The sequence below is a fragment of the Pelodiscus sinensis genome, unplaced genomic scaffold (genome assembly GCF_049634645.1).
Source record: "Pelodiscus sinensis isolate JC-2024 unplaced genomic scaffold, ASM4963464v1 ctg182, whole genome shotgun sequence".
NCBI classification, from domain to species: Eukaryota; Metazoa; Chordata; order Testudines; family Trionychidae; genus Pelodiscus; species Pelodiscus sinensis.
This window is the reverse complement of record NW_027465826.1, coordinates 46,247-72,531: the sequence shown is the minus strand read 5'-3', so window position 1 is coordinate 72,531 and position 26,285 is coordinate 46,247. Positions and strand designations below refer to the sequence as shown.

General features: G+C 73.0%; 1 protein-coding gene across 1 annotated transcript in view; it reads right to left on the bottom strand.

Annotated features, from left to right (window-relative positions):
• Positions 1-26,285, bottom strand: part of RYR1 (ryanodine receptor 1) — a gene marked incomplete at its 3' end in the record, with an annotated part of 133,229 nt that overhangs the window by 80,482 nt on the left and 26,462 nt on the right. The window contains 20 exon segments of the mRNA XM_075914612.1: positions 322-465; positions 2,264-2,375; positions 3,426-3,626; positions 5,005-5,764; positions 8,652-8,878; positions 9,110-9,196; positions 10,447-10,612; positions 10,898-11,058; positions 11,581-11,710; positions 11,810-12,177; positions 12,937-13,145; positions 13,804-13,978; positions 14,376-14,581; positions 16,417-16,564; positions 18,838-18,997; positions 19,568-19,651; positions 22,048-22,151; positions 22,748-22,852; positions 23,487-23,703; positions 25,876-26,068. Coding sequence (XP_075770727.1) covers positions 322-465; positions 2,264-2,375; positions 3,426-3,626; positions 5,005-5,764; positions 8,652-8,878; positions 9,110-9,196; positions 10,447-10,612; positions 10,898-11,058; positions 11,581-11,710; positions 11,810-12,177; positions 12,937-13,145; positions 13,804-13,978; positions 14,376-14,581; positions 16,417-16,564; positions 18,838-18,997; positions 19,568-19,651; positions 22,048-22,151; positions 22,748-22,852; positions 23,487-23,703; positions 25,876-26,068 — 3,957 coding nt within the window.

The window sequence follows — 26,285 nt, the reverse complement described above, 5'->3', positions numbered from 1 at the left end:
CGGCTGGGGGGCACCAGGGGGGGCACAGGGCGGGGGGGCTCCAGGCGGCTGGGGGGCAGGGAGGCACCAGGGAGGGCACAGGGCTGGGGGGCTCCAGGCGGCTGGGGGGCAGGGAGGCACCAGGGAGGGCACAGGGCTGGGGGGCTCCAGGCGGCTGGGGGTCGGGGCTCAGAGGCAAATGGCCCCTGGGGCCTGGAGCCCAAGACGGCACCTCGGGGCCCTGGCTCAGGATCTCTCCGCTCTGGGGGGCCGAAGACGAGGCCCCCCCCCGAGCAGGACCCCGCGCGAGGGCAGAGCAGGGCCGGGTCCCCCCCCGCTCACTGGGCGCCGGCTCCTCCTCCGGGGGCGACTCCTCCGCCTGCTCCTTCCTGCGCAGACTCAGCACCTTCTGCACCAGCGCGGCCAGACGGCGCCGCAGCGACGCCTCCTCGGCCTCCGCCTCCTGCCCCGCCTCCGCCTCGATGCCTGGGGGAGCGCGGGTGTGACGGGCAGCGCGGGACCCGGAGCCAGCAACCTCCCCCCCACCCGGGATCGCCCCGTCCGCCCCTCGTCCCTAACCACGCCCGCCCCCCCCCAGAGCGCAGGGACCCGGAGCCGTCAGCCTCCTCCCCTCCCCCCCGCCTGGGGTCGCCCCGCCCGCCCCTCGTCCCTAACCACGCCCGCCCCCCCCCAGAGCGCAGGGACCCGGAGCCGTCAGCCTCCTCCCCTCCCCCCCGCCTGGGGTCGCCCCGCCCGCCCCTCGTCCCTAACCACGCCCGCCCCCCCCCAGAGCGCAGGGACCCGGAGCCGTCAGCCTCCTCCCCTCCCCCCCGCCTGGGGTCGCCCCGCCCGCCCCTCGTCCCTAACCACGCCCGCCCCCCCAGAGCGCAGGGACCCGGAGCCGTCAGCCTCCCCCCCTCCCCCCCGCCTGGGGTCGCCCCGCCCGCCCCTCGTCCCTAACCACGCCCGCCCCCCCCCCAGAGCGCAGGGACCCGGAGCCAGCAACCTCCCCCCCGCCTGGGGTCGCCCCGCCCGCCCCTCGTCCCTAACCACGCCCGCCCCCCCCCCCAGAGCGCAGGGACCCGGAGCCAGCAACCTCCCCCCCGCCTGGGGTCGCCCCGCCCGCCCCTCGTCCCTAACCACGCCCGGCCCCCCCCCAGAGCGCAGGGACCCGGAGCCGTCAGCCTCCCCCCTTCCCCCCCGCCTGGGGTCGCCCCGCCCGCCCCTCGTCCCTAACCACGCCCAGCCCCCCCCAGAGCGCAGGGACCCGGAGCCGTCAGCCTCCCCCCTTCCCCCCCGCCTGGGGTCGCCCCGCCCGCCCCTCGTCCCTAACCACGCCCGGCCCCCCCCAGAGCGCAGGGACCCGGAGCCGTCAGCCTCCCCCCTTCCCCCCCGCCTGGGGTCGCCCCGCCCGCCCCTCGTCCCTAACCACGCCCGCCCCCCCCCAGAGCGCAGGGACCCGGAGCCGTCAGCCTCCTCCCCTCCCCCCCGCCTGGGGTCGCCCCGCCCGCCCCTCGTCCCTAACCACACCCGCCCCCCCCCAGAGCGCAGGGACCCGGAGCCGTCAGCCTCCTCCCCTCCCCCCCGCCTGGGGTCGCCCCGCCCGCCCCTCGTCCCTAACCACGCCCGCCCCCCCAGAGCGCAGGGACCCGGAGCCGTCAGCCTCCCCCCCTCCCCCCCCGCCTGGGGTCGCCCCGCCCGCCCCTCGTCCCTAACCACGCCCGCCCCCCCCCCCCAGAGCGCAGGGACCCGGAGCCAGCAACCTCCCCCCCGCCTGGGGTCGCCCCGCCCGCCCCTCGTCCCTAACCACGCCCGCCCCCCCCCCAGAGCGCAGGGACCCGGAGCCGTCAGCCTCCCCCCTTCCCCCCCCGCCTGGGGTCGCCCCGCCCGCCCCTCGTCCCTAACCACGCCCGGCCCCCCCCCCCGAGCGCAGGGACCCGGAGCCGTCAGCCTCCCCCCCGCCTGGGGTCGCCCCGCCCGCCCCTCGTCCCTAACCACGCCCGGCCCCCCCCCCAGAGCGCAGGGGACTGAAGGAAGCGCACCCCTACCGCAAGCACCGACTGTAGCAACACCCCCCACTGCGGCAACACACGGGCCCCGGGTGCTGGGGGGGGGGGGTGTCACGGGCCCCGGGTGCTGGGGGGGGGTGTCACGGGCCCCGGGTGCTGGGGGGGAGGGGTGTCACGGGCCCCGGGTGCTGGGGGGGGGCGCCCAGTCGGACAGGCCCGGGCAGGGGGCTGCAGGAGGGTCCCAGGGCAGGGGGCTGGCGGGCGGGGCCCCTCACCGCAGTGGCTCAGCAGATCCGTGTGGAAGTCCAGCAGCTCGGCGCGGATCTCCTCGGACACCGGGCACTCCTCCTCGTCCGCCCCGTTCTTGAAGTGCAGCAGCATGTTGATCTGGGGGGGCAGGGGGGGTGAGGGGGGTAGCAGATCCCTGGAAGCTGCAGGGGACTGTGGGAGGCAGCAGCAGGCCCCGTCCTCTCCTCCCTCGCCCTGCTCCACAGCACCCCCTGCCCTGGCCCAGACATCCTGGAGCCATTCAGGGGCTGGCACCACCCCGGAGCCAGGGATCTTGTGTCCCTGAGGAGAGTGCTGGGCGGGAGAGGAGGGGAGGGGAGGGGCGGGTGCCAGAGCCAGGGTGGCCAGGGATGGGCGGGGCGGGTGTTGGAGCCGGGGCGGGTGTTGGAGCCGGGGCGGGCAGGGATGGGCGGGGAAGTGCCCGAGCCAGGGTGGGCAGGAAGGGGCGGGTGCCGGAGCCAGGGTGGGCAAGGAGGGGTGGGTGCCGGAGCCAGGATGGGTAGGGAGGGGCGGGTGCCGGAGCCGGAGCCAGGGTGGGCAGGGAGGGGTGGGGCGGATGCTGGAGTTAGGGTGGCCAGGGATGCGCAGGGCGGGTGTTGGAGCCGGGGCCAGTGTTGGAGCCAGGGCGGGCAGGTATGGGCAGGGCAGTGCCCGAGCCAGGGTGGGCAGGGAGGGGCGGGTGCCGGAGCCAGGGTGGGCAGGGAGGGGGAGGGGCGGGTGCCAGAGCCAGCGTGGGCAGGGAGGGGAGGGGAGGGGCGGGTGCCGGAGCCAGGGTGGGCAGGGAGGGGCAGGGCGGGTGCCGGAGCCAGGGTGGGCAGGGAGGGGCGGGGCGGTGCCGGAGCCAGCGTGGGCAGGGAGGGGCGGGGCGGTGCCGGAGCCAGGGTGGACAGGGAGGGGCGGGGCCGGAGCCAGCGAGGGGCGGGTGCCGGAGCCAGCGAGGGGCGGGTGCTGGAGCCAGCGTGGGCAGGGAGGGGCGGGGCGGGTGCCGGAGCCAGGGTGGGCAGGGAGGGGCAGGGCGGGTGCCGGAGCCAGGGTGGGCAGGGAGGGGCGGGGCGGTGCCGGAGCCAGCGTGGGCAGGGAGGGGCGGGGCGGTGCCGGAGCCAGGGTGGACAGGGAGGGGCGGGGCCGGAGCCAGCGAGGGGCGGGTACCTGCTCCTGGGGGGGCGAGCGGAACTCGCGGGTGCGCCGGGCGGTCTCGGCGGCCGACATGGTGAAGGCCTGCATGAGGAGGCCGTAGCGCTGGCGCTGGTTGCTCTGCAGCCGCTCCATGTAGCGCTCGGAGAAGGCGATGATCGCCTCCACCCGGTGCTGCAGCTCCCGGTCACAGAAGTACTGCAGCAGGTGGCACATCTGCGGGGAGCGGCCCCTCAGTGCCAGGCTCCGGGGCAATTGGAGAGGGGGGTGGGCAGACCTGGGGGGCAGGGATTCCGCCCCGCGGGGAGAAGGGGGGCAGGGATTCCGCCCCGCGGGGAGAAGGGGGGCAGGGATTCCACCCCACGGGGAGACGGGGGCAGGGATTCCGCCCCACGGGGAGAAGGGGGGCAGGGATTCCACCCCACGGGGAGACGGGGGCAGGGATTCCGCCCCACGGGGAGAAGGGGGGCAGGGATTCCGCCCCGCGGGGAGAAGGGGGGCAGGGATTCCACCCCACGGGGAGACGGGGGCAGGGATTCCGCCCCACGGGGAGAAGGGGGGCAGGGATTCCACCCCACGGGGAGACGGGGGCAGGGATTCCGCCCCACGGGGAGAAGGGGGGCAGGGATTCCGCCCCACGGGGAGATGGGGGCAGGGATTCGGCCCCGCGGGGAGAAGGGGGGCAGGGATTCCACCCTGCGGGGAGAAGGGGGGCAGGGATTCGGCCCCACGGGGAGAAGGGGGGCAGGGATTCCGCCCTGCGGGGAGAAGGGGGGCAGGGATTCCGCCCCACGGGGAGATGGGGGCAGGGATTCCGCTCCGCGGGGAGATGGGGGCAGGGATTCCGCCCCGCGGGGAGAAGGGGGGCAGGGATTCCGCCCCACGGGGAGATGGGGGCAGGGATTCCGCCCTGCGGGGAGAAGGGGGGCAGGGATTCCGCCCCACGGGGAGATGGGGGCAGGGATTCGGCCCCGCGGGGAGAAGGGGGGCAGGGATTCCGCCCCACGGGGAGATGGGGGCAGGGATTCCGCCCCACGGGGAGAAGGGGGGCAGGGATTCGGCCCCACGGGGAGAAGGGGGGCAGGTATTCCGCCCCGCGGGGAGAAGGGGGGCAGGGATTCCGCCCCACGGGGAGAAGGGGGGCAGGGATTCCGCCCCGCGGGGAGAAGGGGGGCAGGGATTCCGCCCCACGGGGAGAAGGGGGGCAGGGATTCCACCCCGCGGGGAGAAGGGGGGCAGGGATTCCGCCCCGCGGGGAGAAGGGGGGCAGGGATTCCGCCCCGCGGGGAGAAGGGGGGCAGGGATTCCGCCCCGCGGGGAGAAGGGGGGCAGGGATTCCGCCCCGCGGGGAGAAGGGGGGCAGGGATTCCGCCCCGCGGGGAGAAGGGGGGCAGGGAGGGGAGAAGGGGGGCAGGGATTCCGCCCTGCAGGGAGAAGGGGGGCAGGGATTCCGCCCCACGGGGAGAAGGGGGGCAGGGATTCGGCCCCACGGGGAGAAGGGGGGCAGGGATTCCGCCCCACGGGGAGAAGGGGGGCAGGGATTCCGCCCCACGGGGAGAAGGGGGGCAGGGATTCCGCGCCGCGGGTCTCTCACCTGCAGCTTGACCGACTCTGGCAGCTTCATCTGCAGCAGCCCCTCCTCCAGCCCCTCCTCCTGCTCGCCGGCCTCGGCCCCCTCCGGCTCCGGCGCCTCGCCCCGGCCCCCCTCGCCGAACACCGCCGGCTCGATGAGGCGCAGCACGTGGCGCGTCTCCGCGTCCCCGAGGACGCCCATGACCAGCAGGGTGCAGACCAGCTTGAGCACGGGCACGAAGTGGAACTCCACGCTCCCGCCCACCGGGTCCCGGCTGTGCTGGCCCCCGTCCTGCACCGCCTCCGTCAGCATGGCCAGCGCCTTGCGCTTCAGCGCCTCCAGCGGCAGCGCCGGGCTGAGCTGGTGGTGCGCGGGGCTGAGGCTGAGGGCGCAGGGCGGGGCGAAGTGCAGGGGGGGCCGCAGGCAGGTGCTCATGCCCACGCCGGGCAGGCCGGGCGCCTGGCTGCCCGGGGGGAACAGGCGGATGCTCTTGGTGGCCTCCGTCATGGGCACGATGAACTCGCTGCTCATGGTGAGCCGGGCCCGCTTGGCCGAGTCCAGGTGCATGGCCATGAGCAGGTCGTAGTAGCCGGCGCGCAGCGGCCCGGGCAGGTGGGGGCTCTCCAGGGCGTAGAGCAGCTGGGACTCGTCCACGTGGCTGCACAGGGCGTGGGCCACCCGGTTGTTGCCCAGGGCGCACACGGAGCAGTACAGCTGCAGCGTGTGGTGGTGGAACGTCAGCAAGGCCTGCCGCTCCGACAGCTCCAGGACGTCCATGCACCTGCCGGGCGGGGAGCGGGGCCTGCTGGTTAGAGCCAGCCGGGACGCCCGGGTTCTGGCCCTGCCGGGGCAGTGGGGCCTGGTGGTTGGAGCAGGCTGTGACGTCGTGGGGGTTTTGTGCTCGCCCGCGGGCCCGTGTTCACCCTGGCGTTGCATCCGCTGGTGGCTTTGTTGTGTGGTTCCCGCTGTGCTGTGCTGTGCTGGTCTGGAGTGACTGTGTGTGTGTGTGTGTGGGTGTGTGTGTGGGTGTGTGTGTGTGATTCCCACTGTCCTGTGCTGGTCTGGAGTGCCTGTGTGTGTGTGTGTGTGTGTCTGTGTGTGTGACTGTGTGTGTGTGACTGTGTGTGTCTGTGTGTGTGTGTGATTCCCATTGTCCTGTGCTGGTCTGGAGTGACTCTGTGTGTGCGCGTGTGCATGTGGGCGTGTGTGTGTGTGACTATCTCTGTGTGTGTGTGTGTGTGACTGTGTGTGTGTGACTATCTCTGTGTGTGTGTGTGACTGTGTGTGTGTGTGTGTGACTATCTGTGTGTGTGTGACTGTGTGTGTGACTCTCTGTGCGCGCGTGTGGGCGTGTGTGTGTGTGTGACTATCTCTGTGTGTGCGTGTGGGCGTGTGTGTGTGACTATCTCTGTGTGCGCGCGCGTGTGTGTGTGACTATCTCTGTGTGAGCGTGTGGGCGTGTGTGTGACTATCTCTGTGTGAGCGTGTGGGCGTGTGTGTGACTATCTCTGTGTGCACGCGCACATGTGACTGTGTGTGTGTGACTATCTCTGTGTGCGCGTGTGGGCGTGTGTGTGTGACTATCTCTGTGTGCGCGTGTGGGCGTGTGTGTGCGTGTGACTATCTCTGTGTGCGCGCGTGTGTGTGTGACTATCTCTGTGTGCGCGCGCGTGTGTGTGACTATCTCTGTGTGCGCGTGTGGGCGTGTGTGTGTGTGTGTGTGACTATCTCTGTGTGCGCGTGTGGGCGTGTGTGTGCGTGTGTGACTATCTCTGTGTGCGCGTGTGGGCGTGTGTGTGCGTGTGCCTATCTCTGTGTGCGCGTGTGTGTGTGTGACTATCTCTGTGCGCGTGTGGGCGTGTGTGTGCGTGTGACTATCTCTGTGTGCGCGTGTGTGTGTGTGACTATCTCTGTGTGTGTGTGTGTGTGATTGTGTGTGTGACTATCTGTGTGTGTGTGTGTGACTGTGTGTGTGTGACTATCTCTGTGTGTGTGTATGTGACTATCTGTGTGTGTGTGTGTGAGACTATCTCTGTGTGAGAGTGTGTGCGTGTGTGTGCGTGTGACTATCCCTGTGTGTGCGTGTGACTATCTCTGTGTGCGCGTGTAGGCGTGTGTGTGCGTGTGACTATCTCTGTGTGGGCGTGTGTGTGCGTGTGACTATCTCTGTGTGGGCGTGTGGGCGTGTGCGTGCGTGTGACTATCTCTGTGTGGGCGTGTGTGTGTGTGTGACTATCTCTGTGTGCGCGTGTGGGCGTGTGTGCGCGTGTGACTATCTCTGTGTGGGCGTGTGTGTGTGTGTGACTATCTCTGTGTGCGCGTGTGGGCGTGTGTGTGCGTGTGACTATCTCTGTGTGGGCGTGTGTGTGTGTGACTATCTCTGTGTGCGCGTGTGGGCGTGTGTGTGCGTGTGACTATCTCTGTGTGGGCGTGTGTGTGCGTGTGACTATCTCTGTGTGGGCGTGTGTGTGTGTGTGACTATCTCTGTGTGCACGTGTGGGCGTGTGTGTGCGTGTGACTATCTCTGTGTGGGCGTGTGTGTGCGTGTGACTATCTCTGTGTGGGCGTGTGTGCGCGTGTGACTATCTCTGTGTGGGCGTGTGTGTGTGTGTGACTATCTCTGTGTGCGCGTGTGGGCGTGTGTGTGCGTGTGACTATCTCTGTGTGAGCGTGTGTGCGTGTGCGTGCGTGTGACTATCTCTGTGTGGGCGTGTGGGCGTGTGTGCGCGTGTGACTAGCTCTGTGTGGGCGTGTGTGCGCGTGTGACTATCTCTGTGTGCGCGTGTTCGTTCGTGTTCCCCGGGCACTGCAGCACCGTGCGTGCAGCGGCCGGGGGCCGGCTGGGGAAGGCGGCTCCATCCCTGAGGCCGGGGGCAGCACAAAGCCGGGCAGGGCGGCTGGGGGCCAGGACCCATGGCGGGGGGGGAAGGACCCTCGCTGGCCTGGGGGGCAGGACCCGTGGCAGGGGGGGAAGGACCCTCGCTGGCCTGGGGGGCAGGGGCAGGGGCTCTGGGCCCCCCCCAGGCTGGGGTGGCTGCTCCTGGCTCCTGTCACAAGTCTGTGCCCCAGCAGCCCTTCTCCTCTACCTGCCGCCTGAGAGTCCCCTCCGGCTGCGGGTGGGGGGCAGGGCTGGGGGCTCCCCCACGCCCCATGACACGGGCGCTGCCAGCCAGGACTACTGGGTTCTGGCCCTGACTGAGAGGGGAGTGGAGCCTGGTGGTGAGAGCTGTGGAGGCAGGAGGGGGAGGCTGGAAACCAGAGTCCTGGGTTGTCTCCCTGGCTCGGGAGGGGAGTGGGGTTTAGTGGTTAGAGCAGGGGGGCTGGCAGCCAGGGCACCTGGCTCCTATTCCAGGACCAGACGGCGAGGCAAAGACCAGTCCTTGGAGAATGTAATTTCCCCTCCCCCTCAGTATCTCAGTTTACCGCTTCCTCCACCGCTGAGATGCAGCCACCTCTGGGGTGGGTCACGGCAGCCACCCAGCACACTCCTGGTAGACGGGGGCGGCATCCCCTGCCTTAGACCGCAATGGCTCCCGAGGGCCTGGCCCCTGCGGGACACCCACTGCGTGTGGACCAGCCACTGGGTTAACAGCCTACTACAGCTGCCGGGCTCCGGGGCGAGTGGGCTCAGGCAGGAGAGGGAGACGAGGGCGCTGCCCGGCGCTCACCGGCTCTCCTCGGGGATGTGCAAGGCCATCATGACCAGCGGGGAGCTGCACTCCACCATCCAGCCGTGCCGGTCGCTGACCCGGCCCGTCTCCACCTCCAGGAATTCGTTGGGCACGCGGCTCCAGGTCACCGGCGTCAGCATCTGGATGAGGAGGCGCGGCGGGCACTGCGGCTCCGGGTTCCTCCGCTCGCTGTGGAACAGGGCGGCCGAGAGGGGCATGATGTTCTGGGGGGGAGGGAGAGAGGCGGCCGCTGAGCCGGGGGAGGACCCGCGAGTCCGGTCTCCCGGCCCCCCCGTCTCACCACTAGACCCCACTGCCCACCCGGCCCCGCCCTCCTTGGCTGGCACGACCTGCCCGGGTGGGCCGGGGGGCAGGAGGGAGGAGCCACGGACCTCAGGCCCGGGCCGGGCCGGGGGGCAGGAGGGAGGAGCCACGGACCTCAGGCCCGTCCCTACCTTCATCTTGCCCAGCTCAAACTGGATGACGTTCTGGCTGGTCGGCAGCACGAAGACGGCCGGGAAGAGCTTGGTGTTTGGCTCCACCTGGCCCGAAGGACAGCGAGTGAGACCCGGCCGGGCGGCAGCTCCTGGGCCCCGCCCCTCCGACCACGCCCATCCCTCCGGCCACGCCCCTCCGGCCACACCCATCCCCTCCGGCCACACCCCTCCCCCGCCACGCCCATCCCTCCGGCCACACCCATCCCCTCCGGCCACCCCCGTCCCTCCGGCCACGCCCATCCCTCCGGCCACGCCCCTCCGGCCACACCCATCCCTCCGGCCACGCCCCTCTGGTCACACCCATCCCCTCCGGCCACCCCCGTCCCTCCGGCCACGCCCATCCCTCCGGCCACGCCCCTCCGGCCACACCCATCCCCTCCGGCCACCCCCGTCCCTCCGGCCACGCCCCTCCGGCCTCACCCATCCCTCCGGCCACGCCCCTCCGGCCACACCCATCCCTCTGGCCACACCCATCTCCCGGCCACACCCATCCCTCCGGCCACCCCTGTCCCTCCGGCCACCCCTGTCCCTCCGGCCACGCCCCTCCGGCCACGCCCATCCCTCCGGCCACACCCATCCCTCCGGTCACGCCCCTCCGGCCACACCCATCCCTCCGGCCACGCCCCTCTGGCCATACCCATCCCCTCTGGCCACGCCCGTCCCCCCCGCCACGCCCCTCTTGCCACACCCATCCCTCCGGCCACACCCATCCCCTCTGGCCACGCCCCTCTGGCCTCACCCATCCCCTCCGGCCACACCCATCCCCCGCCACGCCCTATGGCCACACCCATCCCCTCCGGCCACACCCATCCCCCCGCCACGCCCCTCTGGCCACGCCCATCCCTCCGGCCACGCCCCTATGGCCACACCCATCCCTCCGGCCACGCCCCTATGGCCACACCCATCCCTCTGGCCACGGCCCTCTGGCCACACCCATCCCCTCCGGCCACACCCATCCCTCCCGCCATGCCCCTGTGGCCATACCCATCCCCTCTGACCACACCCCTCTGGCCACACCCATCCCCTCCGGCCACACCCATCTGGCCACACCCATCCCTCCCCTCACGCCCCTCTGGCCACACCCACCCCTCTGGCCACACCCATCCCCGGCCACGCCCCTCTGGTCACACCCATCCCTGCAGCCACGCCCCTCTTGCCACACCCATCCCTCCCGCCACGCCCCCATGGCCACACCCACCCCCTCTGGCCACACCCGTCCCTCCGGCCACGTCCCTCGGGCCACACCCATCCCCTCTGGCCACACCCATCCCCTCTGGCCACGCCCCGCGGCTCACCTGGTAGAAGGTGTTGACCTCCTTGCCGTTGGCCGTGAAGGTCATGAGCCCGGTGGCCAGGTCCACCAGGCAGCCCACCACCAGGTCCACGGTGCTGACACGGGTCTGCTGCGCGCTGGCCACGAAGTCCCCGCCCCACACCAGGTAGCAGCTGCTGCGCTTGATGCTGCCGCAGGGGGGAGGGCCTGGGTGACTGAACCCCCCGAACCCCTCCCCGGGCCCCTGCCCAGCCACCCATCCCACTCCCAGGCCACCTCCCGACCTCTGCCCCGGGCCCCTCCCCACCTGGGCCCTCCGGAGCTCTTGCCCCCAACTGCCCCACAGCCTCAGGGCCACTCCTGCCTTCAGCCTGGGCCGTGGCCCTGTGCCCCCCCGTCTCCCACCGTCCGCAGGGTGCCCCACAATGCCCCTTAGCACCCACAGCCCCAGGGGCTCCCCCGCAGCCCCTCACCTGTCGTGGACGTGGCCGTGGGCGTCGCCCATGGTGACGGTGACGCTGCGCACTTTGCTCAGGTCGAAGGCCACGTCGTGCTGGTGGAAGTCGGGGGTGACCCAGCCCACCCAGACGCAGGTGGGCTCCTGGCCCGCGAAGATCCGCACCGAGTGGTAGTACTGGGGGGGCGGGGCTGTCAGCTGGAGCCGGGAGCGTGCGCCCCCCCGGAGCCTCCTGCCCCGCCCCGCCCCCCGGAACTCCCCGCCTCGCCCCCCAGAGCCCCCCGCCTCGGTCCTGCCCCACCCCGCCCTCCCAGGGCCCCCCACCTCGGCCCTGCCCCACCCCGTCCCCCAGAGCCTCCTGCCCCGCCCTGCACTGCATCCGCTCTGCCCCGCCCCCCAGAACTCCCCGCCTCGCCCCCCAGGGTCCCCTGCTGACACCTCTGCCCTGCCCCGCCCCCCGGAGCCCCCCGCCTCGGCCCTGCCCCACCCTCCGGAGCCTCCTGCCCCGTCCCGACCCACCCCTGCTCTGCCCTGCCCCCCGGAACCTCCTGCTTCACCCCCCAGGGCCACCTGCCTCTGCCCTGCCCCACCCCCGCCCCCTGGAGCCTCCTGCCCCGCCCTCCAGACCACCCGCCCCCCCCGCACTCACTCCACTCCACCCCCACCCCACCACCCTGCCCCCGCCGGCCCCACCCCCACCGTGGTGGTGTTCATGATGATCTCGGGGTCGTCGCGGTCGTCGGGCACCACGTCCTCCTCCAGGCGCGGCATCGAGGGCACCGCGGGGGGCGGGGCCATGAGCGCGGCCTTCCTCGCCTTGAACAGGAAGCTGGGGGGAGAAAGGGGGTGGGGTGAGCGCCCCGCCCTGCAGCGGGCCCAGCCGGGGGGCCGGAGGGAAGGGCCCTGCCCGGGCCCCGGAGCCCCTCACCCCCTCTTGATCTTGCTCTTCTCCGACGTGGCATCCTTCTCGTTCTCGGCCCGGGGGGGCTCCTTGGGGGCGGGCGGGGGCCCCCCCGGCTTCTCCTTCTCGGCCTCCTCGGCCTCCGCGCGCCCGGCCGAGCGGCGCAGCAGCTCGAACTCCGAGTCCGGGTCCAGGTCCTGCACCTCCTCCTCGGGGATGGTGAGGGCGCGGGTGAGGGGCGTGGCGCCCGCCGGGCACCGGAAGCTCTCGTGGAACTGCACGGGCAGGCTGAGCCGCAGGAAGAGCAGCTCGCTCGCCGCGTGCTGGGAGCCGAAGGTGCGGTGCGCCAGGCGCAGGCAGGGCGGGCTGTCCACCGTGCCGTCCACGCGGGACACCTGCGGGGGGCAGGGTCAGTGGGCGGGCTGGGAGGGGCCCGACCTCCCCGGGACCCCCCGGCCCCTCCCCACGGGCCCCCGACCTCCCCGGGACCCCCGACCCCCCCGGGTACCCCGGCCCCTCCCCACGGGCCCCCAACCTCCCCGGGACCCCCGGCCCCTCCCCACGGGCCCCCGACCCCCCCGGAACCCCCGGCCCCTCCCCACGGGCCCCCGACCCCCCCGGAACCCCCGGCCCCTCCCCACGGGCCCCCGACCCCCCCCGGAACCCCCGGCCTCTCCCCATGGGCCCCCGACCTCCCCGGGACCCCCGGCCCCTCCCCACGGGCCCCCGACGTCCCCGGGACCCCCGGCCCCTCCCCATGGGCCCCTGGCCCCTCCCCACGGGCCCCCAACCTCCCCGGGACCCCCGGCCCCTCCCCACGGGCCCCCGACCTCCCCGGGGCCCCCCCGGCCCTTCCCCACGGGCCCCCGACCTCCCCGGGACCCCCGGCCCCTCCCCACGGGCCCCCGACCTCCCCGGGACCCCCGGCCCCTCCCCACGGGCCCCCGGCCCCTCCCCACGGGCCCCCGACCTCCCCGGGGCCCCCCGGCCCCTCCCCACGGGCCCCCGACCTCCCGGGACCCCCCGGCCCTTCCCCACGGGCCCCCGACCTCCCCGGGACCCCCGGCCCCTCCCCACGTGCTGCAGACTGCAGCCCCAGTGGCTCCCCCTCGGCCCACAGCCCCCCCTCGGGCTGGGGAGCCGGCGCCCCTCACCTCGTAGTGGGGGTGCTCGGGCGGCAGGGGCCCGAACTGGGGCAGGCTCTTGCTGAACCACAGGCTGACGTCGCGCTTCATGTTGATGGCGAAGGGCTCGAAGCCCTCCTGCAGGCCGCAGATGGGGAAGAAGCGCAGGCTGCTCACGTCCTGGCCCAGGTTCAGCCGCCCCACCTGCCCCAGGCCCAGGCTGCACACGGGCAGGAAGCCTGCAGGGGGGCAGGGCCGCAGGGTCAGCCTGACCGGTATCCTCCGGCTCGGCCCCCCCCGGCTCCCCCGACCTGGCCCCTCCCGGCCCCCTCGGCTCGGCCCCCCCCCCGGCTCCCCCGGCCCGGCCCCTCCCGGCCCCCTCGGCTCGGCCCCCCGGCTCCCCCGGCCCGGCACCCCCCCCGGCTTGGCCCCTCCCGGCTCCCCCGGCCCGGCCCCCCCCGGCTCGGCACCCCCCCCCGGCCCGGCACCCCCCCCCCGGCTCCCCCGGCCCGGCACCCCCCCGGCTCCCCCAGCCTGGCCCCTCCCGGCCCCCCCCGGCTCGGCCCCCCCCAGTTCCCCCGGCTCGGCCCCCCCCGGCTCCTCCCGGCCCCCTCAGCCTGGCTCCCCCGGCCTGGACCCTCCCGGCCCGGCGTCCCCTCCCCAGTCATCTTGGCCTGGCACCCCCCCCCCCCCGGTCATCTCAGCCTGGTGCCCCCCCCCAAGTCAACTTGGCCTGGCGCCCCCCCTGGGCACCTCAGCCCTGCCTGCCCGACGTAGGGACGCCATGCTACCCAGATTGAGAGAGGGGACATCAGACGTGTCAGTACCCAACCCAGGAACACAGCCCAGGGGTCCTGGCTCCAGCCCCCGCCCCCGCGCCCTGGCGCCGCCCCTCACCCTCGCCGATCTCGATGTCCTTGAAGGCCAGCTCGGAGCCCGAGTCGCTGATGAGCATCTCCCCGTTGAGCGTGAACATGACGTGGTTCTCGCTCAGGTCGATCATGCAGCCGACCACGTCGCCCGGCTGCCAGGAGCGGCCGAAGGGCTCGCTGCCCATGTGCCAGCGCTGGCCCTGGGGGGGGCAAGCGGGGTCAGTGCTGGGCCCGTGGCGAGGGATGAGGCAGGACGCTGGGCTAGAGGGGCCCATGGGGGAGATACAGGGCGAGGGGGGGCCGCTGGGCTGACCCAGGGAGATGGGGGGTCTTGGGGGGGCTGGCCTGGGGGAGATGAGGGGCCCTTGGCGGAGTGACCCAAGGAGGATAGGGGGATCTTGGGGGGACGGGGGCTGACCTGGGGGGGACGAGAGGCCTTGGGGGGGTTGACCTGGAGGGGGCTGATCCGGGGGGATGGGGGGCCTCGTGTGGGCTGACCCGGGGGGGATGAGCGGGCCGCCCTGGGGCGGGAAACGAGGGGCCTTGGGGGGGGCCGACCTGGGGAGGAGGGGGGGCCCTGGGGCTGCCCCCACTTACCCGGTGCCCGTTGAAGACGTAGGCGAGCTCGTCGGCCCCCAGCTCCACGTCGGGGCGCACGTCCGGCCGGGCCCAGCCCACGCGCATCTCGCCCGTGGTCACCGCCTCGAACTCGAAGTACCACCGGCCGGCCCGCACGGCGTAGCACTGCTCCGCCCGGAAGAGCCGCACCCGCTCCGAGCGCGCCGTGGGCACCCCCTGTGCCGCTGCGGGGGGAGGCGGGGTTACCCTGCGCCCGCCCCCTGCGCCGCCGCCCTGCGCCCGTCCCCTTCGCCACCCGCCCCCTTCGCCGCCGCCTTGCGCCCGTCCCCTTCGCCGCCGCCCTGCGCCCGTCCACTTCGCCGCCTGCCCCCTTTGCCGCCGCCTTGCGCCCGCCCCCTTCGCCGCCGCCCTGCGCCCGTCCCCTTCGCCGCCCGCCCCCTTCACCACCGCCCTGCGCCCGCCCCCTGCGCCGCCGCCCTGCGCCCGTCCCCTTCGCCGCCCGCCCCCTTCGCCGCCGCCCTGCGCCCGCCCCCTTCGCCGCCGCCCTGCGCCCGTCCCCTTCGCCGCCGCCCTGCGCCCGTCCACTTCGCCGCCCGCCCCCTTTGCCACCGCCTTGCGCCCGTCCCCTTCGCCGCCCGCCCCCTTTGCCGCCGCCTTGCGCCCGCCCCCTTCGCCGCCGCCCTGCGCCCGTCCCCTGCGCCGCCGCCCTGCGCCCGTCCCCTTCGCCACCCGCCCCCTTCGCCGCCGCCTTGCGCCCGTCCCCTTCGCCGCCGCCCTGCGCCCGTCCCCTTCGCCACCCGCCCCCTTCGCCGCCGCCCTGCGCCCGTCCCCTTCACCGCCCGCCCCCTTCGCCGCCGCCCTGCGCCCGCCCCCTTCGCCGCCGCCCTGCGCCCGTCCCCTTCGCCGCCCGCCCCCTTTGCCGCCGCCTTGCGCCCGCCCCCTTCGCCGCCGCCCTGCGCCCGTCCCCTGCGCCGCCGCCCTGCGCCCGTCCCCTTCGCCACCCGCCCCCTTCGCCGCCGCCTTGCGCCCGTCCCCTTCGCCGCCGCCCTGCGCCCGTCCCCTTCGCCGCCCGCCCCCTTCGCCGCCGCCCTGCGCCCGTCCCCTTCACCGCCCGCCCCCTTCGCCGCCGCCCTGCGCCCGCCCCCTTCGCCGCCGCCCTGCGCCCGCCCCCTTCGCCGCCGCCCTGCGCCCGTCCCCTTCACCGCCCGCCCCCTTCGCCGCCCGCCCCCTTCGCCGCCGCCCTGCGCCCGCCCCCTTCGCCGCCGCCCTGCGCCCGTCCCCTTCGCCGCCCGCCCCCTTTGCCGCCGCCTTGCGCCCGCCCCCTTCGCCGCCGCCCTGCGCCCGTCCCCTGCGCCGCCGCCCTGCGCCCGTCCCCTTCGCCACCCGCCCCCTTCGCCGCCGCCCTGCGCCCGTCCCCTTCGCCGCCGCCCTGCGCCCGTCCCCTTCGCCGCCCGCCCCCTTCGCCGCCGCCCTGCGCCCGTCCCCTTCGCCGCCCGCCCCCTTTGCCGCCGCCTTGCGCCCGCCCCCTTCGCCGCCGCCCTGCGCCCGTCCCCTTCGCCGCCCGCCCCCTTCACCACCGCCCTGCGCCCGCCCCCTGCGCCGCCGCCCTGCGCCCGTCCCCTTCGCCGCCCGCCCCCTTCGCCGCTGCCTTGCGCCCGCCCCCTTCGCCGCCGCCCTGCGCCCGTCCCCTTCGCCGCCCGCCCCCTTCGCCGCCGCCCTGCGCCCGCCCCCTTCGCTGCCGCCCTGCGCCCGCCCCCTTCGCCGCCGCCCTGCGCCCGTCCCCTTCGCTGCCGCCCTACGCCCGCCCCCTTCGCCCACGCGCACGCACGCAGGGCGACTCTCGGGGCGAGGGCGTCGCCCAGCCGGGCAGTTCGCAGCCACGTGCTGAGACTCCCAATAACAAAACCGAGCTCGTGAGACCCCGACATTTCTGTGTCCAGAATTTCCTCAGCTGGTTTCCTGGACAGAACCCCCAAACCCCGACCGGCCGGCCCGCGCCGGAGCCGGACACCTGGCGAGGGGGGGAGGGGAGGGGAGGGGAGGGGCCGGGCGCACCCACCGGTCTCCTGGTCGGGGGGTTCGATGTTGTAGCCGTAGCCGATCAGCGTGCGCACGGCCTCGCACAGGCTGTTGCGGTTTGTCTTCTTGGTCCGTTCGTCCAGCAGGTTGTAGGGCACCAGGCGCGGGTTCCGCTTGTTCTTGATGTCCTGGTGACACGCCACAGACACGCGCCCACATATCACAGAACTGCACGCCACAGACACGCGCCCACATATCACAGAACCGCACGCCACAGACACGCGCCCACATATCACAGAACCGCACGCCACAGACACGCGCCCACATATCACAGAACCGCACGCCACAGACACGCGCCCACATATCACAGAACCGCACGCCACAGACACGCGCCCACATATCACAGAACCGCACGCCACAGACACGCGACCACATATCACGGAACTGCACGCCACAGACACGCACCCACATATCACAGAACCGCACACCACAGACACGTGCCCACATATCACAGAACCACACGCCACAGACACACTCGAGTTGCCCCGGACCTCCCCCAGATGGGGAAGGAGGCGGAGCCCAGGGGAGAACCTAGGAGTCCGGGCAGCCCCCCTGTCCCACCGCTGGGCTCTGGGCCCGGCCCCAGGGTATGTCTACTCTACAGCGCTAATTCGAACTAACGGATCCAGACTAAAAAACTAGTTCCAATTAGGGTTTTGCTAATTCGAACTAGCAAGTCCACATTAAGTGGACCCTGAACCGGGGTTAAGGCTGGCCGGAAGCAGTGCCGGCAGGGCATCAGAGGAGGACTTGGAGCGTGGAGATGCTGTCTCAGGCTAGCCGAGGGCTGCGCTTAAAGGGTCCCGACCCCCACCCTCGACAGACAGTTCTCAGGGGTGCCCCGCTTGCAAAGCAGTCCTGGCTTGGAGTGCCCGGAGTGCCCACACTGGGCACATCACAGCACTCGGCCATCAGCCCGGCTGCACTTGCCGCAGGCTGCCATCTGGGGAGAGGGGGCAATTGGGGGGCTGCAGGAGAGCTTCCACCCCCAGAAGCCCGCAGAGCCAGCCCAGTCCTCCCCATCGGGGGCTCGTGCCCCATTCCTCCCTCACCTCTTTCCACTTACCCTTCCCTAGCCCCTCTTCTTGATGTACAAAATAAAGATAATGTGTCTTCCAAAATGGAATCTGTCTTTATTGAACAAAACTGGGGGAGACTGGGAAAAGGAGGTGGGAGAGGGGAAGAGAGAGGCTGGGAGAGGGGAGGGCAACTAAAATGATCAGGGGTTGGGAACAGGTCCCATATGAAGAGAGGCTAAAGAGACTGGGACTTCTCAGCTTAGAAAAGAGGAGACGGAGGGGGGACAGGATAGAGGTCTCTAAAAGCAGGAGTGGGGTGGAGACGGTGCATACAGAAAAGTTCTTCATTAGTTCCCATAAAGAAGGACTAGAGGACACCAAAGGAAAGGAATGGGTAGCAGGCTTCAAACTAGTAACAGAAAGTTCTTCTTCATAAAGCAAAGAGTCAACCTGTGGAACTCCTTGCTGCAGGAGGCTGTGAAGGCTAGAACTAGAACAGAGTTTAAAGGGAAGTGAGATCAAGTCATGGAGGTTGGGTCCATGGAGTGGTCTTAGCCAGGGGGTAGGAGTGGTGTCCCTGCCCAAGGCTTGTGGAAGGCTGGAGAGGGATGGCACCAGACAGATGGCTTGGTCACTGTCTTCGGTCCATCCCCTCCAGGGTCCCTAGGGTTGGCCGCTGTCAGCAGACAGGCTACTGGGCTAGATGGACCTTTGGTCTGACCCAGGACGGCCATTGTAAGCTCAGGGCTCAGGGTCGGGGGTCTCAGTGGACCCCCTTGATTCTCTTGCACACCTGCTCCTGGGTGGCCAGGTTGGCAGCTCTCCTGCCCTAGACGGCCACCTTCCTGTGCCTAGTGCAGAGATCGTGGACGAGGTCCACGATGTCCGCACTAGCCCAGGTGGGTGCCCGCCTCTTGCTGGTCCCGGGAAGAGGGGGTGGGCTGGGGGGCATCGGGTGGGTGGCTCGATCCGTGCCAGGTGCAGGGTCTGCTGGCTGGGTGCTGGCAGGCTTGCACCTGGCACGGGCACCGTAGCCAGCCCGTGCCCCTTTAAGGGGTCCGGGGCCGGGAGGGGGGCAGACGAGTTTCCCTGGTGTTGGCCAGAGTGGCCACCAGGGCAAGCTGGGGAGGGCTAGCCTCCCACTAGTTCGAATTAAGGGGCTACACAGCCCTTAATTGGAACTAGCTAGTTCGAACTAGGCTTAGTCCTCGTGGAAAGAGGTTTTCCTAGTTCGAAATAAGCGCTCCGCTAGTTCCAATTAAATTCCAACCAGCGGAGCGCTAGGGTAGCGCCTAGGAAAGTTAGTTCGAACTAACTCTGTAGTGTAGACAGACCCCCAGAGCCCCCGTGCCTCGGTCACACGCGTGTGCGCGGGCGCCTACCTGCACGATGCTGTACGTCCAGCCCTGGCTCACGCGGTCCCGGGCCCACACGTTGTGGCCGTTCTCGGCCAGCTTGTCCACCAGCGTGTTCTGGGCCGGGGTCAACTTGACGTGGGTCAGGTCCAGTGGGGCTGGCTTGTAGCCATTGGACATCATGTACCTGCCGGGGGAGGGGCGCTGCCATGGGCTCTGCCGTTCACCCTCCAGCTCTCCCACCCCCCAGGACCAGCCCATGGGCCCCCCACCCCACCCCCATCATCCAGCCCGTGACAGGGCGGGAATTTTCCATGCTATTTTGCACGACCATTGTGTGTGCCTCAGTTTCCCCATGCGATGCCTGGTTAAGGCGGCGAAGGGAAAGTTGAGGCCTTTGCAGACACCCAGAAGCCCAGGCGTGCTGCTGCCCGGTGACACCAGCCACCCCGACCCTCATCCCTTAGCAATGGAGGCCCCTGGCTGAGGGGCCGGGGGGGGCGCAGGGAGAGGCCCCCGGCCCGGGACTCAAGGGGCTCAGACACCCAAGCGAGGACTCTCCGAACCGCTGGCTGCGAGTCGCTCCAGAGCCGGGGGCACCGGGCCAGTCCCAGGAGGCGGGGGCAGCGGGTGAGCCTGGGGGGGCTGGAGCACGGAGGGGTCCCCCCCACGGACCCAGCTCTCCGGCCCAGGGGGCTCGCACCCAAGGCCCCATGCCAAGCGCCGTCCGGGGCTGGGGCCCCCCGCGAGCACCCACGTTTTGGGCAACTTGATCTTCTTGAGGTTCTCCTCGGCCTTCTCGTCAGCCATGCCCACGTGGCAGCCCAGCGCCAGCAGCGTCCTGCAGGGCAGCAAAACGGGGCGTCGGGGGGGACAGGAGCCAGCCTGCTTCCCCGCCTCCCCTCACGAGACCACCTCTGCGACAAGGCCGCGCCCCTCCCGTGCATCGCACACTGAGCTGTGCCCTGGTGTGCGTCGCACACCCAGCCATGCCCCTGGCTTGTGTCGCACACCCAGCCACGTGTCACACACTGACCCACGCCCCTCCCGTGCATCGCACACTGAGCGGTGCCCCGGCGTGCGTCACACACCCAGCCACGTGTCGCACACTGACCCACGCCCCTCCCGTGCATCGCACACTGAGCTGTGCCCTGGCGTGCATCGCACACCCAGCCATGCCCCTGGCTTGTGTCGCACACCCAGCCACGTGTCGCACACTGACCCACGCCCCTCCCGTGCATCGCACACTGAGCTGTGCCCTGGCGTGCGTCGCACACCCAGCCATGCCCCTGGCTTGTGTCGCACACCCAGCCACGTGTCGCACACTGACCCACGCCCCTCCTGTGCATTGCACACTCCGCCGCGCCCCTCACGTGCGTTGCACACCCCGCCATGCCCCTTATGTGTGGTGCACACCAAGCCGTGTGCAACACACATTGAGCTGCGCCCCTCCCATGCATCGCAAACCAAGCCGTGCCCCTTCCATGCGTCACACAGCAAGCTGTGTGCATCACACACTGAGCCATGGCCCTCCCCCACCTAGCTGGAGGTGCTCTGTGTGGGGACCCTGGGACGTGCACAGTTTGGGGCGTGTGTGGCCTGGGGTGTGGGGCCGGCAGAGCTGGGTGTGGGCGGCCTGGGGTGTGGGGCCGGCGGAGCTGGGTGTGGGCAGCCTGGGGCGTGTGTGGCCTGGGGTGTGGGGCCGGCGGAGCTGGGTGTGGGCAGCCTGGGGCGTGTGTGGCCTGGGGTGTGGGGCTGGCGGAGCTGGGTGTGGGCAGCCTGGGGTGTGGGGCCAGCGGAGCTGGGTGTGGGCAGCCTGGGGCATGTGTGGCCTGGGGCGTGGGGCCAGCAGAGCTGGGTGTGGGCAGCCTGGGGCGTGGGGCCGGCAGAGCTGGGTGTGGGCAGCCTGGGGTGTGGGGCCGGCAGAGCTGGGTGTGGGCAGCCTGGGGCGTGGGCGGCCTGGGGTGTGGGGCCGGCAGAGCTGGGTGTGGGCGGCCTGGGGTGTGGGGCCGGCAGAGCTGGGTGTGGGCAGCCTGGGGTGTGGGGCCGGCGGAGCTGGGTGTGGGCAGCCTGGGGCGTGTGTGGCCTGGGGTGTGGGGCCGGCGGAGCTGGGTGTGGGCAGCCTGGGGCGTGTGTGGCCTGGGGTGTGGGGCCGGCGGAGCTGGGTGTGGGCAGCCTGGGGCATGTGTGGCCTGGGGTGTGGGGCTGGCGGAGCTGGGTGTGGGCAGCCTGGGGCGTGTGTGGCCTGGGGTGTGGGGCCGGCGGAGCTGGGTGTGGGCAGCCTGGGGCGTGTGTGGCCTGGGGTGTGGGGCCGGCGGAGCTGGGTGTGGGCAGCCTGGGGCGTGGGCGGCCTGGGGTGTGGGGCCGGCGGAGCTGGGTGTGGGCAGCCTGGGGCGTGTGTGGCCTGGGGTGTGGGGCCGGCAGAGCTGGGTGTGGGCAGCCTGGGGCGTGTGTGGCCTGGGGCGTGGGGCCGGCAGAGCTGGGTGTGGGCAGCCTGGGGCGTGTGTGGCCTGGGGCGTGGGGCCGGCAGAGCTGGGTGTGGGCAGCCTGGGGCGTGTGTGGCCTGGGGCGTGGGGCCGGCGGAGCTGGGTGTGGGCAGCCTGGGGCGTGGGGCCGGCGGAGCTGGGTGTGGGCAGCCTGGGGCGTGGGCGGCCGGGGGGGGCAGTCGGGGCCACCCAGGGCTCACGGGGGTGTCTCTGCATTGTGGGGCGAGCTGAGCCCCTCACAACGGCCAGGGGCCAGGCAACGGGAGAAACCCGGAGACGACCCGGAGCCACGGCACGAGCAGCCCTGCCACGGACACCGGCTGAGCCCCAGAGGAGCCCGACGGGGGGGGCAGCCTGGCCATGCACATCGACCCTGAAAGCCCCGCACTCAAGGAGCCCCCCCAGCATGACATGGGGGGCTCTTGCTCAGCTCCGGGTTGGGCCCTGCAAGCCGATCCGTGAACCCAGCTCCTCCTTCATGCCTGGTCCCACGGGCATCTGAGCCAGGACATTCGTGCGTGTACCTGTGTGTGCGAGTGTGTTTGTGTGCATGTGCACGTGTGTGTTTGCGTGTGTGCGTGTGCAAACATGCGCGGACATGAGTGCAGATGCGGCTTTTCAAGGTGCACTTCCCATCCAGGCGACGTGCTGCCTGTGCCCCCGTGTGCGTAGCACTGGGGACCCCAGCGGGGGGCTCGGCTCCCTGACAGCGTCTGGCCCTGCCCCCCGCCCGGTTCCCAGCCCCACTCACTTCAGGGTCTCCCCTGACATCTGCAGGTTGTAGTTCCTCTCCGGCTCGGGCAGGCTGTGGAAATCCAGCAGGCAGGGGTGCAGCTGCTTGTTGTCATCCCGGATCTGGCCCGAAGGGGGGGGGGGGGGGTCAGGGACTCACCAGCCCCCGACCTGACCGCCCCCCGCCCCCACCCGGCACCAGCAGGGAGCAGGAACCCAAAGGCCGGGGGCACATGGCCGGTGCCCACCCCTCAGCGCCACGGCCCGGCTGCCCATGGGCACCGCCCCCCATGGGGCGTGAGGCAGGGGCGGGCCCCTCCCCCATGAGGGGCAGCTGGGGGGGTGGATTCAGCATGGGGGCCTGTGGGCCCCGGAGGCTGCGGGGGCACTCGGGGGCCCCAGGAGCCGGGGGGGGCACTCGGGGGCCCCAGGAGCCGGGGGGGCACTCGGGGGCCCCAGGAGCCGGGGGGGCACTCGGGGGCCCCAGGAGCCGGGGGGGGCACTCGAGGGCCCCAGGAGCCGGGGGGGGGCACTCGGGGGCCCCAGGAGCCGGGGGGGCACTCGGGGGCCCCAGGAGCCGGGGGGGGGCACTCGGGGGCCCCAGGAGCCGGGGGGGCACTCGGGGGCCCCAGGAGCCGGGGGGGCACTCGGGGGCCCCAGGAGCCGGGGGGGGCACTCGGGGGCCCCAGGAGCCGGGGGGGGCACTCGGGGGCACTCACGGGCCCATAGGTCCAGCCCTGCTCGATGCGAGTCAGCGCCCACAGCTCGTGGATGTTCTCAGCCAGCCTCTCGCGGATCCTCTCCAGATGGGGGGGCAGGACGATCTGGGGGGAGAGGGGTTAGAGGGGCCCCAGCCCCCCACCTCCACAGCGCGACGCTGCCCAGGGCTGACCCACCCGTGGGGCTCGGCCTCCCCATGGGGCACCCGGCAATGGGGGGCCCAGCACCGGGAGGGGGGGTGATGTGCATGGGGCGACACCCCACAGCCCTGGAGCTCACCTCCTCCCCTTCCCCCACGGCCCGACCGCAGAACCTCCCCCACGGGGGCAGGGCCGGGGGCCCCCCACATGCCTCCCAGGCCAGGCGGGGCCCCTCCCCCCACACACACCCCCGGCCAGGCGGGGCCCTTCCCCCCCCACGCGCCCCCCGGCCAGGCGGGGCCCTTCCCCCCCCACGCGCCTCCCGGGCCAGGCGGGGCCCTCCCCCCCCACGCGACCCCCGGGCCAGGCGGGGCCCCTCCCCCCCCACGCGACCCCCGGCCAGGCGGGGCCCCTCCCCCCACATGCCCCCCGGGCCAGGCGGGCCCTTCCCCCCACACGCCCCCCGGCCAGGCGGGGCCCTTCCCCCCACACGCCCCCCGGGCCAGGCGGGGCCCCTCCCCCCACACGCCCCCCGGCCAGGCGGGGCCCCTCCCCCCCCACACGACCCCCGGCCAGGCGGGGCCCCCCGGAGCGCTACCTGCAGGGTGTCCACGGGGCAGGGGGTGAAGGCCGTGTGGGACAGGGCCTGGGTGGGGCCCAGCAGGCTGCGGCGGCCCCCCGAGTCCTGCCGGTACTCCTTGATGTGCTCCACCCGCATCCGCTCCCGGGGCAGCAGCGCCTCGAAGCAGGGCGCGTAGCCGGGGGGGGGCAGGAACTTGAAGTCGCCGTGACGGCCCCCCAGGAGGAAGCGGACCCTGTGGGGGGCACGGGGGTGTCACCCCCTCCTCCCTGGAGCCCCCCTCTGCTCCCCTGCTGGCCCCCAGCCCCGCTCTGCCCCCCGTCACCCCCCCGTCCCGCAGCCACTACCTCCCCCCAGTCCCCCTCTGCTCCCCCGCTGGCCCCCAGCCCCGCTCTGCCCCGTCACCCCCCCCGTCCCGCAGCCCCTACCTCCCCCCAGCCCCCCTCTGCTCCCCCGCTGGCCCCCAGCCCCGCTCTGCCCCGTCACCCCCCCGTCCCGCAGCCACTACCTCCCCCCAGCCCCCCTCTGCTCCCCCGCTGGCCCCCAGCCCCGCTCTGCCCCCTGTCACCCCCCCGTCCCGCAGCCACTACCTCCCCCCAGCCCCGCTCTGCCCCCCATCACCCCCCCGTCCCGCAGCCCCTACCTCCCCCCAGCCCCGCTCTGCCCCCCGTCACCCCCCCATCCCGCAGCCCCTACCTCCCCCCAGCCCCGCTCTGCCCCCATCACCCCCCCGTCCCGCAGCCCCTACCTCCCCCCAGCCCCCCTCTGCCCCCATCACCCCCCCGTCCCGCAGCCCCTACCTCCCCCCAGCCCCGCTCTGCCCCCATCACCCCCCGTCCCGCAGCCCCTACCTCCCCCCAGCCCCGCTCTGCCCCGATCACCCCCCCGTCCCGCAGCCCCTACCTCCCCCCAGCCCCGCTCTGCCCCCCGTCACCCCCCCATCCCGCAGCCCCTACCTCCCCCCAGCCCCGCTCTGCCCCCATCACCCCCCCGTCCCGCAGCCCCTACCTCCCCCCAGCCCCGCTCTGCCCCCCGTCACCCCCCCATCCCGCAGCCCCTACCTCCCCCCAGCCCCGCTCTGCCCCCATCACCCCCCCGTCCCGCAGCCCCTACCTCCCCCCAGCCCCGCTCTGCCCCCATCACCCCCCCGTCCCGCAGCCCCTACCTCCCCCCAGCCCCGCTCTGCCCCCATCACCCCCCCGTCCCGCAGCCCCTACCTCCCCCCAGCCCCCCTCTGCCCCCCGTCACCCCCCCGTCCCGCAGCCCCTACCTCCCCCCAGCCCCGCTCTGCCCCCCGTCACCCCCCCATCCCGCAGCCACTACCTCCCCCCAGCCCCGCTCTGCCCCCCGTCACCCCCCCGTCCCGCAGCCCCTACCTCCCCCCAGCCCCGCTCTGCCCCCCATCACCCCCCCGTCCCGCAGCCCCTACCTCCCCCCAGCCCCGCTCTGCCCCCATCACCCCCCCGTCCCGCAGCCCCTACCTCCCCCCAGCCCCCCTCTGCCCCCATCACCCCCCCGTCCCGCAGCCACTACCTCCCCCCAGCCCCCCTCTTCCCCGTCACCCCCCCCGTCCCGCAGCCACTACCTCCCCCCAGCCCCCCTCTGCCCCCATCACCCCCCCGTCCCGCAGCCCCTACCTCCCCCCAGCCCCGCTCTGCCCCCATTACCCCCCTGTCCTGCAGCCCCTACCTCCCCCCAGCCCCGCTCTGCCCCCCATCACCCCCCCGTCCCGCAGCCCCTACCTCCCCCCAGCCCCGCTCTGCCCCCCGTCACCCCCCCGTCCCGCAGCCCCTACCTCCCCCCAGCCCCGCTCTGCCCCCCGTCACCCCCCCGTCCCGCAGCCCCTACCTCCCCCCAGCCCCGCTCTGCCCCCCGTCACCCCCCCATCCCGCAGCCACTACCTCCCCCCAGCCCCGCTCTGCCCCCATCACCCCCCCGTCCCGCAGCCCCTACCTCCCCCCAGCCCCGCTCTGCCCCCCGTCACCCCCCGTCCCGCAGCCCCTACCTCCCCCCAGCCCCGCTCTGCCCCCCATCACCCCCCCATCCCGCAGCCCCTACCTCCCCCCAGCCCCGCTCTGCCCCCCATCACGCCCCCGTCCCGCAGCCCCTACCTCCCCCCAGCCCCGCTCTGCCCCCCATCACCCCCCCGTCCCGCAGCCCCTACCTCCCCCCAGCCCCGCTCTGCCCCTCATCACCCCTCCGTCCCGCAGCCCCTACCTCCCCCCAGCCCCGCTCTGCCCCTCATCACCCCCCCATCCCGCAGCCCCTACCTCCCCCCAGCCCCGCTCTGCCCCTCATCACCCCCCCATCCCGCAGCCCCTACCTCCCCCCAGCCCCGCTCTGCCCCTCATCACCCCTCCGTCCCGCAGCCCCTACCTCCCCCCAGCCCCCGCCCCACCGGGCTCACCGGATGCCGGCCGAGAAGCTGACCACAGGGAAGAAGAGCCCGTCCAGGTTGAAGTCCTCGAACATGCCCTGCACGGGGCAGCCGTTGATGCGGAAGGACATGCTGGGCACGCCCAGGTCCAGGCAGCAGCTCACCACGTCGTCGGCCGCCAGCGTGTGCTGCCCGGGCGAGGCCACGGCGCGGGCCACGCGACCTGCGGGGCGGTAAGGGGGAAATGGAGCTGTGCCTAACGCACGCAGGTCACAGCTTTCGGGGGGCGCCTGGTGAACGCCGCCCTGGGACCGAGCACGCTGGCAACGCCCCGGCTGAGATGGGTGGGTCGGGATTCACAGCCACGCCGAGAGCAGGCACGAGCGTGCAAGCACAAGTGTGCCAGAGAACACACAAGAGACTGAGCGCGCACGTCGGAG